This window comes from Mirounga angustirostris, unplaced genomic scaffold, assembly GCF_029215605.1.
Source record: "Mirounga angustirostris isolate CCGP_5_RB_7025 unplaced genomic scaffold, mMirAng1.0.hap1 SCAF_16, whole genome shotgun sequence".
NCBI lineage: Eukaryota > Metazoa > Chordata > Mammalia > Carnivora > Phocidae > Mirounga > Mirounga angustirostris.
The window spans coordinates 12,520,324-12,536,492 of NW_026991724.1; the positions used below are offsets into that span (position 1 = coordinate 12,520,324).

The 16,169-nt window shown below is 38.2% G+C and overlaps 1 protein-coding gene across 7 annotated transcripts in view; it reads left to right on the top strand.

Annotated features, from left to right (window-relative positions):
* The window catches only part of GLG1 (golgi glycoprotein 1), a 174,909-nt gene that overhangs the window by 95,673 nt on the left and 63,067 nt on the right, over window positions 1-16,169 (top strand). For all 7 annotated transcript variants that reach the window (XM_064580152.1, XM_064580153.1, XM_064580154.1 and 4 more), the window contains exon 3: window positions 15,420-15,506. In XM_064580152.1, the coding sequence (XP_064436222.1) occupies window positions 15,420-15,506 (87 nt within the window). The remainder of the gene's footprint in view (window positions 1-15,419; window positions 15,507-16,169) is intronic.

Genomic DNA, 16,169 nt, shown 5'->3' on the forward strand with positions numbered 1-16,169 from the left:
ACCCAGGCACCCTGTGTTAAAGGTTTTACACACACACACACACACACACACACACACACACCTCTCTCTCTCTCTCTCTCTCTCTCTCTCTCTCTAGAGATAACTATAATGAATACATTAAAAAATCATTTATATAGGGGCAACCTGAGATCCTGACCTCAGCTGAATCCAAGAGTCAGATGCTTAACTGAGCCACTCAGGCGCCCCAAAGGACTATATTCTTTAATAGAAAGTGCTGTTAATAAACATAGGCAACAGGGGCTCCTGGGTGGCTCAGCTGGTTAAGCATCTGCCTTCGGCTCAGGTCATGATCCTGGAGTCCTGGGATCGAGCCCCGCGTCAGGCTCCCTGCTCCATGGGGAGCCTGCTTCTTCCTCTCCCTCTCCATCTGCTTGCCGCTCCCCGCTGCTTGTGCTTGCTTTCTCTCTCTCTCTGTCAGATAAATAAATAAAATCTTTTAAAAAAATAAAAATTAAAAAATAAACATAGGCAACAGGTATAAATAGACTCTTCACAGGTAAAGAAAAAGATGTCCAATAAACAAGAAAATTTTATTCTTTCTTATAATTAAAACTGTGAAAATTAAAAGACAAATGAGTGCATTATTTTCATCCATCTGATTAGCAAATATAAAAAATTTGATAAATACACAGTATTGATGGGAATGTGGGGATTTAAGCATTCTCTAGCCTGCTAATCAGCAACCTGCTACCCATTAGCGAAATCCAGACCACTGCCTGTTTTTATGCATAAAGTTTTATTGGAACACACCCACACCTATTCAGTTACATACTGTCTTCGGTTGCTTTCCATGCTATAATAGAAAGGTTGAGTAGTTTCTTTTTCTTTTTCCTTTTTTTTTTTTTTTAGGTGTTATTTATTTATTTGGCAGAGAGAGAGCACAAGTAGGCAGAGTGGCAGACAAAGGGAGAGGGAGAAGCAGGCTCTCTCCACTGAGTAGGGAGCCCGACGTGGGGCTCGATCCCAGGACCCTGGGATCATGACCTGAGCCAAAGGCAGCCACTTAACTGACTGAGCCACCCAGGTGCCCCGGTTGAGTAGTTTCAACAGTGACTGTAGGTCCTAGAAGTATAAAAGATTTTACTTTCTGGCCTTTTGCAGAAAAAGTTGTTAAACTCTGCTCTAGCCTATAAATAAGAATATAAATATGAAAAACTTCTTTGTAAAGCAGAGAACTTAAAATGTGTATATATTTTGGCCTAGCGTTTTTACTTCTAAGAATTTATGTATAGTTATACTTAATGGATTCAAATATGTCTATAAGAGGATATTTGGCATTATTTATGAAGCAGAAAATTAGGGGAAAAACTCAGAATCCCATCAGTAGAGTGACTCTGGCATGGGGGAATCCCAGAAAGCAGCTAATCTGTGCCCTAGAGCTCCTAAAAGGCTAGAGAATAAGAAGGATTTGACACTGCTGAAAATGGGGACAAATAGTATACAGAAAACAGGAGAATTGATGTCCTTATAAAAAGAAATTAGGACACAGAGACAGAGGGGAAAACCATGTGAAGATACAAGGAGAGAGGTCTCAGAAGAAATCAGTACTGCCGGCACATTAATCTCAGACTTCTAGACTCCAGAATTGTGAGAAAATAAATCTCTTGTTTAAGACACCCAGTCAATAGTATTTTGTTATGGCAGCCCAGCAAACTAATACACTTTTGGGTTGGGATGGGTTGCTTGATAATTTTTCCCATTAAAATTATAGGAACAAATTTTAAAAAGCAAACAGCTTTCCACATAGTAGGGAGTTCTGGAATGAGTTAGTGTTGTTAAGCAAGAGATAAAATTGGTTATGAACAATTGTTAGGCCTGTAAATACATTTGAAAATGTTTACACAATGGACAAATTCCTAGAAAGACAAATTTACCAAAACCAACACAAGAAGTAGAAAATCTGAGTAACCTATATTTATTTTAAAAAATGAATCTGGGGGCGCCTGGGTGGCTCAGTTGGTTAAGCGACTGCCTTCGGCTCAGGTCATGATCCCAGGGTCCTGGGATCGAGTCCCACATCGGGCTCCCGGCTCGGCGGGGAGCCTGTTTCTCCCTCTGACCCTCTCCTCTCTCATGCTGTTTCTCTCTCGCTCGCTCTCTAATAAATAAATAAAATCTTAAAAAAAAAAAATGAATCTGTAAATAAAATCTTTATTGGCTGGCTGGCTCAGTCATTGGAACATGTGATTCTTGATCTCAGTGTTGTAAGTTCAGGCCCCACGTGGGGTGTAGAAATTACGTAAAGAAATAAAACTTTAAAAATATATATATATTATTTTTAAGTTTTATTTATTTGTTTGAGAGAGCGAGAGCCAGAGAGCATAAGTGGGGTGAGAGAGCACGAGCAGGGTGAAGGACAGAGGGAGAGGCAGACTCCCCGCTGAGCAGAGAGCCTGATGCGGGGCTTGATCCTAGAACTCCAGAATCATGACATGGAGCCAAAGGCAGCCGTTCAACCGACTGAGCCACCCAGGTGCCCCTTAAAAAATAATTTTAAAAAATGAATCTGTAAATAAAAATGCCATAAAGAAAACTTCAGGACCAGATGGATTTATTGGTGTAAGGAAAAAACACCACCAGTCTTTTATTTACTTACTTATTAAAGATTTTATTTATTTGAGAGAGAGTGAGAACATGCAAAGGGGGAGGGGCAGAGGGAGAGGGACAAGCAGACTCCCAGCTCAGTGGGGAGCACGATGCCAGATTCCAGAACCCTGAGATCATGACCCAGAGCTGAAATCAGATGCCCAACCACTGAGCCACCCAGGCACCCCGTCACCAGTCTTTTATTTTATTTATTTATTATTTTTAAGGATTTTATTTATTTATTAGAGACAGAGAGCTTGTGCACAAGCAGGGGGCAGCAGAGGGAGAAGCAGGCTCCCCACTGAGCAGGGAGCCCAGTGTGGGGCTCGATCCAGGACTCTGGGATCATGACCTGAGCTGAAGATAGACACTTAACCACCTGAGCCACCCAGGAGCCCCTGTATCAGTCTTTAAAGATGTTATTTATTTATTTGAGAGAGAGAAACAGCATGAGAGGGGAGAGGGTCAGAGGGAGAAGCAGGTTCCCCACTAAGCCAGGAACCCAATGTGGGACTTGATCCCAGGACTCCAGGATCATGACCTGAGCCAAAGGCAGTTGCTTAACCAGCTGAGCCACCCAGGCGCCCCCAGTCTTTTAAAGAATAAAAAAAAAAAAGTGGAAATATTTTTCTGTTCATTATGAGGCTAACATAACCTTACTGTCACCTAAAAAGGATATAACAAGAAAGAAAACATAGGCCAGTGTCACTTGTGAATCATAGATGAAAAAATGTTAACCAAGTTAGTAACAAACTGAATCCACTAAAATACAAGTAGGGAAATACATCAGGACTGCATTGGATTTAGTGCAGAATGTGAGGTTAATTTAACATTTGAAAAGTTAATCACAATAAAGGAGAAAAAGTTATGTCATCATCTCAGTAGGTACATTAAAAATCATTTGACTAAATTCAATACTAGTTTTTTAAGTTTTTATTATGGGAAATTTTCTAATATTAGTAATTAGACTGAAGGCTGCAGGATATAAGATTAGTAGATTAAAAAATCAGTTGTAGGGGCGCCTGGGTGGCTCAGTCGTTAAGCGTCTGCCTTCGGCTCAGGTCATGGTCCCAGGGTCCTGGGATCGAGCCCCACATGGGGCTCCCTGTTCGGCAGGAGGCCTGCCTCTCCCTCTCCCTCTCCCACTCCCCCTGCTTGTGTTCCCTCTCTCGCTGTGTCTCTCTCTGTCAAATAAATAAATAAAAAATCTTAAAAAAAAAAAAATCAGTTGTATTCCTACTGACCAGCAGTGAATGATCTGAAAATGAAATTAAAACAACTTTATTTACAATAGCATCAAGAAGAATCAAATACTTAGGAATAAATGTAACAAAAGAAGTATAAGACTTATAAACCGAACTCTATGGAAAACATCTTTGAACAAAATTAAAGATGACTTAAATAAAGGAAAAGACATCCTATTTCATGGATTCATGGATTGGAAAACTTAATTTTGTTAAGATGGTAATACTCTCCAAATTGATCTAGATTCAGTGCAATTCCTGTCAAAATTTCTGCTGACAACTTTGCAGAAATTGACATGCTGACCCTAAAATTCATACGGAAATACAGGGGATCCAGAATAGCCAGAATAGTCTTGAAAAAAGAACAAAGTTGGAGCATTCATAATGCCTGATTTCAAAATTTACTATATAGCCACAGTAATCAAGACTGTTGGTACTTGCATAAGGATAGACATATAGATCACGGGAGTAGATTGAGAGTTCAGAAAGAGACACATTCATTTATGGTGAACTGATTTTCAGCAAGGATGACAAGATAATTCACTGGGGGGAAACAATAGGCTTTTCAATAGATGGTTCTGGGACAACTTGATATCCACATACCTAAAGATTAATTTGGACCCCTATTTCATACCGTATATAAAAATGGATTAAAGACCTAAATATAAGAGCTAGGGCGCCTGGGTGGCTCAGTTGGTTAAGCGACTGCCTTCGGCTCAGGTCATGATCCTGGAGTCCCGGGATCGAGTCCCACATCGGGCTCCCTGCTCAGCAGGGAGTCTGCTTCTCCCTCTGACCCTCCCCCCTCTCATGCTCTCTCTCAAATAAATAAAATCTTCAATCATATATATATATGTATATATATGAGCTAAACTGTAAATCACCCAGACGAAACTATAGGTATAAATCTTAATGGCATTAGATTAGGCAAAGGTTTTTAAGATATGATACCTAAAGTACAAGTAACCAAAGAAAAAAAAAGTGAGCTTCATCAAAATTAAAAACTTTTGTGCTTCAGAAAGCACTATCAAGAAAGTTGGAAGGCAACCCACAGAATGAGAGAAAATATTTGCAAATCATATATCTGATAAGGGTCTAGTAATGAGAACATATTAAAAAAAAGCCTCTTACAACTCAACAATAAACAAACTTTAAAATGAGCAATGGATTTGAATAGACATCTCTCTGAAGAAGATATACAGATGGCCAATAAGCACATGAAAAGATGCTCACCAACATTCATCTTAAGGAAATGCAAATCAAAACCACAAGATATTATACCCACTAGGATGACTGTAATAAAAAAGAGACAATAACAGATGTTGAAACTATGGGGAAATTGGAATCCTCATACATTGCTGCTGGGAATGTAAAATGGTGCAGCCACTACAGAAGATAGTGTGATAGTTCTTCAAAAGGTTAAACAGTTCTTTTTTTTTTTTTTTTTTTTTAAGATTTTATTTATTTGACAGACAGAAACACAGCGAAAGAGGGAACACAAGCAGGGGAGTGGGAGAGGGAGAAGCAGGCTTCCCGCCGAGCAGAGAGCCTGAGGCGGAGCTCGATCCCAGGACGCTGGGATCATGACCTGAGCTGAAGGCAGACGCTTAATGACTGAGCCACCCAGGCGCCCCAAAAGGTTAAACAGTTCTGATCTGAACAATCAGTTCCACTCCTAGAGACTCCCAAGACAGTTGAAAACATATGTTCACACAGAAACATGTACACAGGTGTTCATAGCAGCAGTAATTGTAACCGTGAACAAGTGGAAACAGCCCAAATGTCCATCAACTGATTAATGGATAAATGAGACATGATATAGCCATATAGTAGAATAATATTTGACAGGAAAAAGGAACAAAGCACTGATACATGTCACAATAAGGATGAAACTTGGGAACTGGACACAAAAGATTACATATTTTATGATTTTCATTATATGAAATGTTTTGAATAGGCAAATCCACAGAAGATTCGTGGTTGCCAAGGGCTGGGGGAAGTAGGGAATAGGAAATGACTGCTACTAGGTATGGCATTTCTTTTTTTTTTTTTTAAATTTATTGTCATTATTATTATTATTATTTAATTCCAGTATACTTAACATACAGTGTTATTAGTTTCAGGTATATAATATAGTGAGTGATTCAACAATTCCATATATCACCCAGTGCTCATCACAAGTGCAGTCCTTAATTCCCAATACCTATTTGTTCTCTGTAGTTAAGAGTCTGTTTCTTGGTTTGTCTCTTTCTCTTTTTTTTCTCTCTTTGTTTGTTTGGTTTCTTAAATTCCATATATGAATGAGATCATATGGTATTTGTCTTTCTCTGACTGACTTATTTTGCTTACCATCATACTCTTTAACTCCGTGGAGTTTCTTGTTGAGATGATAAAAATGTTCTAGAATTAGATAGTGGTGATGGTTGTCAACATTTGAATATACTAGTACACACTAAATTATACTTTAGAAGGGTGAATTTTAAAGTACATAAATTATATCTCAGGAGTATAATATAATCAGTCCTCATGTAATCACCACCCAGCTTCAATTATTTATTCAGATCCATCTTGTGTCATCTCTATCCCTACTTACTTCCCCTCCTTTTGTATTATTTTGAAGCAGAACCCAGACATCATTTCATTTGTTAATATTTTGTTAAATACCTCTAAAAGATAAGGCTTTATAAAAAATAACCATAATACTGTTATATCTGAAAATCTCATAATTCCTTAATGTCATCAGTTAACCAATTAAGGTTCAGATTTCTAATTTCAACATCCATCTTACAAGAGAATTTATTTAATTAACCTGATAATATGTGGTTATAAAAAGACCAGTAGCAGCGGAAATAAACCATTGGGACTACATCAAAATAAAATGTTCCTGCACAGCAAAGAAAACAGTCAACAAAGCTAAAAGGACATATTCAATAAAGGGTTAGTATCCAAAATATATAAAGAGGTATTAGAGTTCAATACTCCCAAAATAGATAATCCAATTAAAAATGGGCAGAAGATATGAACAGGCATTTCTCCAAAGAAGACATCCAGATGGCCAACAGACACATGTAAAGATGCTCAACATCATTTATCATCAGGGAAATGCAGATCAAAACTACACTGAAATATCACTTCACACCTGTCAAAATGGCTAAAATCAAAAACACAAGAAACAACAGGTGTTGGCGAGGATGTGGAGAAAAAGGAACCCTCGTGCACTGTTGGTGGGAATGCACACTGGAGCAGCCACTGTGAAAAACAGTATGAAAGTTCCTAAAAAAATTAAAAATAGAACTACCCTATTATCCAGTAATCACACTACTCAGTATTTACCCAAAAAACAGAAAAACATTAATTCAAAGGGATATATGCACCCTGATGTTTATAGTAGCATTATTTATAATAGCTAAACTATGGAAGGAGCCCAAGTGTCCATCCATAGATGAATGGAAGAGAAGAGGTGATTATATATATCTATATATACATATATAGATATAGATGTATATAATGCTAAACAAAAATAAGTCAGAGAAAGACAAATATTGTATGATCTCACTCATGTGAAATTGAACAAAACAAGTGAGCAAAGGAAAAAAAAGAAACAAACTAAGAAACAGACTTTTTTTTTTTTAAGATTTTATTTATTTATTTGACAGAGAGAGCACAAGCAGGGGTAATGGGAGAGGGAGAAGCAGACTCTCCACTCAACAGGGAGCCTGACGCGGGGCTCAATCCCAGGACTGTGGGATCATGACCTGAGCCAAAGGCAGAGGCTTAACCAACTGAGGCACCCAGGCGCCCCTAAGAAACAGACTCTTAACTATGGAAAACAGACTGATGGTTACCAGAGGGGAGGTAGGTGGAGGGATGGGTGAAATAGGAGATGGGGATTAAAGAGTGCACTTACCATAATGAAAATAAAATAAAATGATAAAAAATTACCACTTCGCAGTGGGATACAAGTGGAATAAAGAATAGCATAACATTTTCTTTTGTAATCAGAGAGACTGATACACATTAGTAGCAATGAAGAAGTGAAAGGATTCTAAATATGTTTTAGATCCTAATGTCTAATAAAGTGTAAAGGGCTACATCTAGACTGAAAGAAAAAAAAGACCGGCAGCAAACATGACGAAATATTAACAGCTTTCTACCCAAGATTGGCAACAAGACATAGTTGGCTCATGGTCACAGAGATCCTAGCCAGTGTAGTAGGGTAAGAAAAAAGATAATAGGTAAAAATTAGAAAGGAGGGCGCCTGGCTGGCTCAGTCGGTAGAGCGTGGGACTCTTGATCTTGGGGTTGTAAGTTTGAGCCCCAGGTTGGTGTAGAGATTACTTAAAAACAATTGGAAAGGAAAAAATAAAACTCATTATTTACAGATGAAATGATTGAGTAAGTAGAAAACCCAAAAGAACTTACAGATAGACTATGAATAGATCAATTTAATAGTGACCTTGGGTATAAGATCAATACACAAAGCTTAATTATGTTTTTATATAGTAGTAACAAGCAGATTTCTTAAGTGAATTTAAAAGTGACACTATTTAGGGGTGACTGTGTTGTGCAGTTGGTCAAGCGTCCAACTCTTGGTTTCGGTTCAGGTCATGATCTCAGTGTTGTAAGATGAAGCCTCGCAACCAACTGTGAGTTCAGTGTGGAATCTGCTTAAGACTCTCTCTGCCCCTCCCCACCCAGTAAATAAATAAATGTGGTTTTTTTTGAAGTGACACTATTTAGCATATAAAACATCAAATACTTAGGAATACATCTAACAAAAGTGTGTAAGACCTCTCCACAGATAACTACAAAATGTGTTTCAGAGAAATTAGAAGACTTAAATAAATGAAGGGATATATATATATGTATACTATACTCATGAGTTGGAAGACTCAGTATTATAAAAATGTTAAAACTCTCATTAAGTTCTCTGTAGATTCTTTACCATCCTTTATTTGTTGTTATCAAAATGGCAGGCCGATTCCAAAATTTATTTGGAAACACAGAAGGCCAATAATAGGCAAAACAGTCTTGAAAAGAGCCACACAGAAAAAATTCACCACCCGGTTGAAGACTTAATGTAAAGTAGCAGTAATTAAGGCAGCATGATAGAGGCACAAGGATTAACAAATAGAACAGTGGAACAGAATTCCAGAAACTATCTATGTATCTGTCTATATCGAGAGAGAGACACACTTGAATAAAGAATTTTATCCCTGCTCTACGCATTTCACAGAAAATCCATTCTAGATGCTTACAGATGGGAAAATTAAAACAACAAAACTTCTAGAAGGTAACATAAAAGAGTACTTTCATGACTATGAGATTAGCAGAGAATAAATGGGAAACAAAAAGCAGTAAGCATAAAGCAAAAGATCGATAAATTACATTACATTAGGGGTGCCTGGGTGGCTCAGTCGTTGAGCATCTACCTTCGCCTCAGGTCATGATCCCGGGGTCCTGGGATCAAGCCCCACATGGGGCTCCCTGCTCCGCGGGAATCCTGCTTCTCACTCTCCCACTTTACCCTGCTTGTGTTCCCTCTCTCACTATGTCTCTCTCTGTCAAATAAATAAATAAAATCTTTTTTTAAAATTACATTAAATTTTATTTTATTAAATATGCTATTGAGTGTGAAAAGGCAAGCCATAGAGAAGAAAACATTTTAATACATATATCTGACTGTATGTCCAAAATGTTTTAAGAATTCATACAAAGCAATAAAGAAAAGACAAAGGAATAGAAAAATGGGTAAGATAAATTTAAGGAACCAAAAGTCCTCTGTAGTGGAAACTATAACACATTAATGAAAGAAATCGAAAATACAAATAAATGGAAAGATACTCCATGCTTATGGATTGGAAGAATTAATATTGTTAAAATGTCCACATTACCCAAAGCAGTATACAGATTCAGTGCAGTCCCTATCAAAATTCTCATGGCACTTTTCACAGAAATAGAACAAGTGATCCTAAAATTTGTATGGAACCATAAAGACCCCCAAATAGCCAGAACAGTCTTGAGAAAGAAAAACAAAGCTGGAGGCATCACACTCCCTGAATTATAATTACTCTCTAAGGGTACCATACTTTGGCCTTTCCTGATGTGGCGACTCATACCTGAGTATGTCCCTTGCGGGGACCCTGAAAGCTATGGCCAGAGGGTTGTTACTGGAGATGGTGGCTCCCATGAGGCTTGAGTCTTCTAAGCCAAGGCTCCTCCTTCCAGTGCCCATTGTGGGTCTTGTCTTCTCACACCTGAGCTGTTATACCTGGAGAGAACGTACCTCCAGATGGCTACATAGACTACTGCCAGGACTTCTGTTGAGGAAGAACAGTTAATGCTGCCCTGGTGACAAGTTGTGGTTCCTGTCATTATCCTTTCCACAGAACTCCAAACTCCAGCTGCTGATTTTTCACATTTCTACTCTGTCTGATAGTCATTTCTAGAACTGAACTCTACTTTTCCAGTAAAGAGATTAGGGATTAATTAGTAATGGGTATAGTGAAAAATAGGCCTATGAAATAAATGACCATTAACTATATGATAGACTAAAAGTGGAAAGAAACAAATACAATAATAATATTCTTTATGTCTGAGGATGTATACTCTCTTACATCATCAATAATGTAAATTCTCTCTAACATTTTGATTTAACTATATTGGGATCAGGAAGAAGCATAGAAAAGTTCATTCCTTATCTTCTATAGTATAAAGCTATTATAGAATATTACAGAATATCTAAAAACTAACAAGTCAGGAAACAGCAAATAATTTAATGAAAGTGTAGAGTGAGGGGCGCCTGGGTGGCTCAGTCGGTTAAGTGTCTGCCTTCAGCTCAGGTCATGATCCCAGGGTCCTGGGATTGAGTCCCGCATCAGGCTCCCTGCTCAGCAGGGAGTCTGCATCTCCCTCTCTCCTCGCGCACGTTCATGTGCGTGCTCTCTCTCTCTCTTTCTCTCAAATAAATAAAATCCTTAAAAAAAAAGTGTAGAGTTAATTACCCTAAGAAAAAGCCAAAGGAATTTAAAGTATTTGTCTCTGGGGGAGCTAGTAGGACTTCAGAAAGCGACTTGTCAGGGAACTGCTTTGATTTTTTACCTACCTTTATAGAACTATTTGATTGAACAGCTTTCATTTAAAAATTTTAAGATGGGGGGGCGCCTGGGTGGCTCAGTCAGTTAAGCGTCTGCCTTTGGCTCAGGTCATGATCTCAGGGTCCTGCTATCGAGCCCCACATTGGGCTCCCTGCTCCGCGGGAAGCCTGCTTCTCCCTCTCCCACTCTTCCTGCTTGTGTTTCCACTCTCGCTGTCTCTCTCTGTCAAATAAATAAAATTTTTTTTTTTTATTACTATGTTAGGTTAATCACCATACATTACATCATTAGTTTTTGATGTAGTGTTCCATGATTCATTGTTTGCGCATAACACCCAGTGCTCCATGCAGAACGTGCCCTCCTTAATACCCACCACCAGGCCAACCCATCCCCCCACCCCCCTCAGTTTGTTTTTCAGAGTCCATAGTCTCTTATGGTTTGTCTCCCCCTCTGATTTTCCCCCCTTCATTCTTCCCCTCCTGCTATCTTCTTCTTCTTTTTTTTTTTTAACATATAATGTATTATTTGTTTCAGAGGTACAGGTCTGTGATTCAACAGTCTTACACATCTTAAAAAAAATTTTTTTTAAAGATGAATGGAAGAGTAAGTGGATAAAATGAGCTATAGGGACTTTCAAGGAGCTTGACTATGAAGGAAGATTTTTCCTTCACCCTCCACACCCAAAACTTGTCACTATCCTGATTTTTTCAGATACATCCCATCTTCTCCCACCGTGCCTTTAACTGGTCTGCTAACCTCCCTTAGTCTAGCCCTTCTCTGCACTATGACCAAAGTTGACCTTTTGAGTTCTCTGGTTAAAATTGTTCATTAGCTATAAGATAAAATACACATTCTTTAACCGTGAGCTCTGATACTCGATGTGATCTGATCCCTGCCTGCAACCCCCCAGCCCCATCTTTCATACCTCAACCCAGCCATCCTGAGCTATGGGTGTCTCTAGAAGCTATAATTACTCTTTTTGTCCTTTTTAGCTTTGTATTCCCAGAACCCCAGTCTCCCTCAGTTCACCTGACAAATCCTTCTTATTCCTGGGAATTGAGCCCAGTCTAACTTGACCACTACCACCCCCACCTATCCCTCCTCCACATTCACTAAGCTGTGTTCTTCCTTTGTATTCCCATAACATGTATGCATCTGTATCACATTTATGACACTGTATTTTCATTGCTTATTTGCTTCCCAGTCTGACTCTTTCCGTCTTTTGCCTCCTGTGGTTGAGCTCCTTGAATGCTGAGACAGTGGCTTTTTTTTTTCTTCACCCTTAAATTTGTCATCTAGCAGGATTGATTCCAGGTTATAGTAGTTACTCAGTATGTGTCTAGGAGAGGGAGATGGGTAGGTGGATGGATTCATAAGTGAACATCTTATGTTTAAGAAAATTGAAGCTGGACTACATCTTGCTAACTGACAGCACTTAGTGTCCAATTGCAGTATTTTTCTTAGTTGATTGTAACCACTCAGGAGAGGACAGGTATCAAATATGATGCAAGTAATCATAACTCTCAAAAATCAGGTGTAATGTGTGTTTATGTTTTCTAGAGGAAAAGGTACTGGTGGCAGCCTATGCTTAATTCCCTTTTTAATTCTATTCCTGAAAGAATAATAATGCATAACTAGGTCATATTAAAAATAAAAGACCAGGAAGTAGATTAATGGTTGCCAAAGGTTGGGTGGAGGAAGGATGAGGAGTGATACAATGACTATGGGGTTTCTGTTTGGGGTGATGAGCATGTCCTCAAATTAGACAGTGGTGATGGTTTGTACAATCGTGTGAATATACTGAAAACCACTGAATTAGACGCTTTAAAATGGTGACTTTTATAGGATATGAATTATATCTCAAAAAAAAAAGAAAAAGAAAAAGGAGATGTTCCAAATTAAAAGTTGAAGACATTTCAGAAGCTCTAAGTGATTGATTATCTAAATGGCTTTGACAGAAAATCAATTTCTAGCCCATCACAGGATATCTGAGTTTGTGTTAGATAAATTAAGGAAGCACTCTGTGATTTGTAATTTTTCTGTCATTTGTTGCTGTTTACTCTAAATCCTTGAGCTACCAGACAAAATAAAACACTACCATTCAGGCATACTTTTTTCTTTTTTCACTTAAGGACAATTTTTTTGGTCCTTTCTTGTTTCTCTCTTTCTCTCTCTTTCTTTCTTTGAAAGAAATGGCACTGAGTCAGCTACAGTCACCCAGTAAGGAGGAAATATTTTAATCTTGTACACACAGAATGTTCTTAATTTTATGAGACTGATGCGCTACCTACTGCGCTAATGAGGCACCTAGAATGTTCTTATTTTTAAAAGAAGAATGTTGCTTTAATTTTAAAATATAAAATTTAGGGGCACCTGGGTGTCTCAGTTGGTTAAACGGCTGCCTTTGGCTCAGGTCATGATCCCAAGATCCTGGGATTGAGCCCACCCTGTGTTGGGCTCCCTACTCAGCAGGGAGTCTGCTTCTCCCTCTTCCTCTGCCTGCCCCCCCCCATGCTCTCTCTCTCTCAAATAAATAAATAAAATCTTTTAAAAAATAAAATATAAAATGTAATGACCACAAGTAGTACTACTTAATTCATAGATATTTGTAAAATGTGTTTGTCTAAATTCTAACCTTGTCTTTTGAGTCACTGGATTCATCTTTGCTTGTGAGGAACCAAGAGACCCAAGATTCCTTCAGTTAGAACTAAGCTTCTCCTATACCCCCATTCTCAGTTTGGCCTCATATGTCCTGTTGGTTGAACTTGTCACTCATCATGGTATAAGTTTGTTTTTTTGTTCATCTATTTAACAAATATTTGTTGGTGCCTATGTGTTCCATCACTCATTCTTGTAGGCACTGGGCATACACTGTACTGAACAAGGCAGAAGTCCGTCCTTGTAGAGCTTTTGTTATAGATGGTGGACAGATTCTACTCCTTTTTTCTAAAAACTCACTTATTAATCATAGTTGAGGGATTAGAGCTTTTTGCTGGCTTTTTTTTTTAAGGGAGGAGGAGAAGAAATACAACTCGTCCTTCACAAAATTTTATTTATTCACAAAAGCTTCCTCCTGTACAGAATTAAGTGCTTATTTCTGTGTTGTTCCTAAAACACATTATATAAGCCTCTGTTCTACTTCTAAAAAGCAGATCTGGTCATGTCACTCCCTTATTTTCCCTTCAGTGACTCCCCATTACTCTCAGGTTGAAGTTCAGACATAGCTTACAAGGGTTTTCAGAGTCAGTCTTCCATTGGACTTTCAGTTCCTCTAAGATGCCGTTTCCCTTTCAGTGAGCTTCCACACATGCTGTTTCATTTACCTAAAATAGTCCTCTCCCTACCCCTTTACTGTGGCTAACTGCTCATCTTTCAGGTTTCATCTTAGATAGCACTTTCTATGTTACATTTTACTTGACCAAACCCCCCAGCACAGTCCAGGGGTACCTTGTATTGCCATTAACCAAATACTCACACTACTTGCCATTGACCAGAGCCACCACTGGATAATATAGTCTTTGTCTTTCTCCTTTTGTTTTATTCCCCAGTTCCTAGTACAGTACATTTTCAAACATGTTTTTCTGTTTCCTCTAATAGCCTATGAAGACCTTGAGTTCAGACTGTGTGTGGTATATCGTAAGTGCTAAGCAGATGTTTCAGTGAATCAGTGAGTGATTGATTGTATTGTTTGTCTTGGAGTATAGCAGAAAGGCTTGTGAACTGCGTCTCCCTCCCCCCGTCTCTTCATGTTCAGCATCATGCAAAGTCCCTGCTCTGTCTCTCCATCTGAGCTGAGTATAAGGGCTCGTTTGTGCTACTTTTCAGAAATTGAATCATACACTGAAAATTGTTAAGTAAAGCTGCAAAAGGTACGGTAATACTCAGCGCTCATCCGTAAATAGTAATGGCTTTAGATAGTTTGGAGTTTAAAACATGTTAAAAACAATTGTGTAAAGTAGACCTTATGGTGTATGTGTCAAGGCAAAGAAGAAGGGTTTTAAAGGAGTGAAGATAGATACGCCTGCAAACTAGGCCCTCGGCATCTCTCCTTCATAAAACTGACTGTGGAAGCACTGTGGATTGTGAAATCTGCAACTAAACCCACCAAATCTGAGCTACTGGGTTAAACTTTTTGATTTAATAGAATTTAGCTTGTACAACCTTATTAATGTTTTCTCTGAAAACCTTACCAGGGATTTTAATTGTAATTTTTTTCTTGAGTTAAAAAAATAATTTTCCTTAAGTGTAAAAAGAAAAAAGTATGCCTGAATGGTAGTGTTTTATTTTGTCTGTTCATTTTTTTTCCTTTTATCTGTAAACACAATGACATTTTTATCTTACTTTTCTTTTCATTACCTGAATATGTTTTATCTGACTCTGTATAATGGACTTTTATCACTTACAGGAACCATCGATGAAAAATTCCGTATTCTAACTGGAGTTTTTGTTTGTATTTTTCTCTTGTATGTAGTTGTTGTGGAATTACAAGCTGAATCTAACTACAGACCCCAAATTTGAATCTGTGGCCAGAGAGGTTTGCAAATCCACCATATCAGAGGTAGGTTGTGAAAGAATTTTGTGGGTATTTAATGGCTTAGAAGAGAAAATTACATCTGTTCACCAGGCCAGTCATTAAGGGAGGAATGACTGACTCAGTTACTTTACTTTTCTTGGAATTCACATCTGTATTGGCTGAGAGAGAGGCCGAGGCAGCGGGGAGTGTAACCAGCCTCCTTTTTTGTAAACATTCACCTACATTGATCGTAGGATGCTGTTGATTCAGACACATTGGAAATCAGGCTCTGTTGGTCCCCAAACAGAGGACACAACTGCTTCTGTCATCAATGCTGTGCTCATACTTTTTGCAATCTGCTGATGTCTGAAGCTTATCAGAATGGTCTCCCCAGGAGGTCTATAAATGTTTCTGAGTTACACAGTTGGTTCAATGGAACCACAGAGGCATATGCTTCAAGTAATAGGAGTTAGCATTAAAAAGATTTGTGACAGGATTGTGTATGTTGTTATAGATAGATGTTGAGTATAAAAACAAAAATAATTAATGATAATGTATAGCATCATGTGGATGTTAATTGGGGAAAATTTTCAATTATCTTGGTTCAATGTGAACAACAAAAAACACTAGTGAAAATTGTGGTTTTGAAATTTTTATTTTATTTTATTTTTGAGAATCAGAGATAGAAATTCCAAAAGGAGGCGCCTG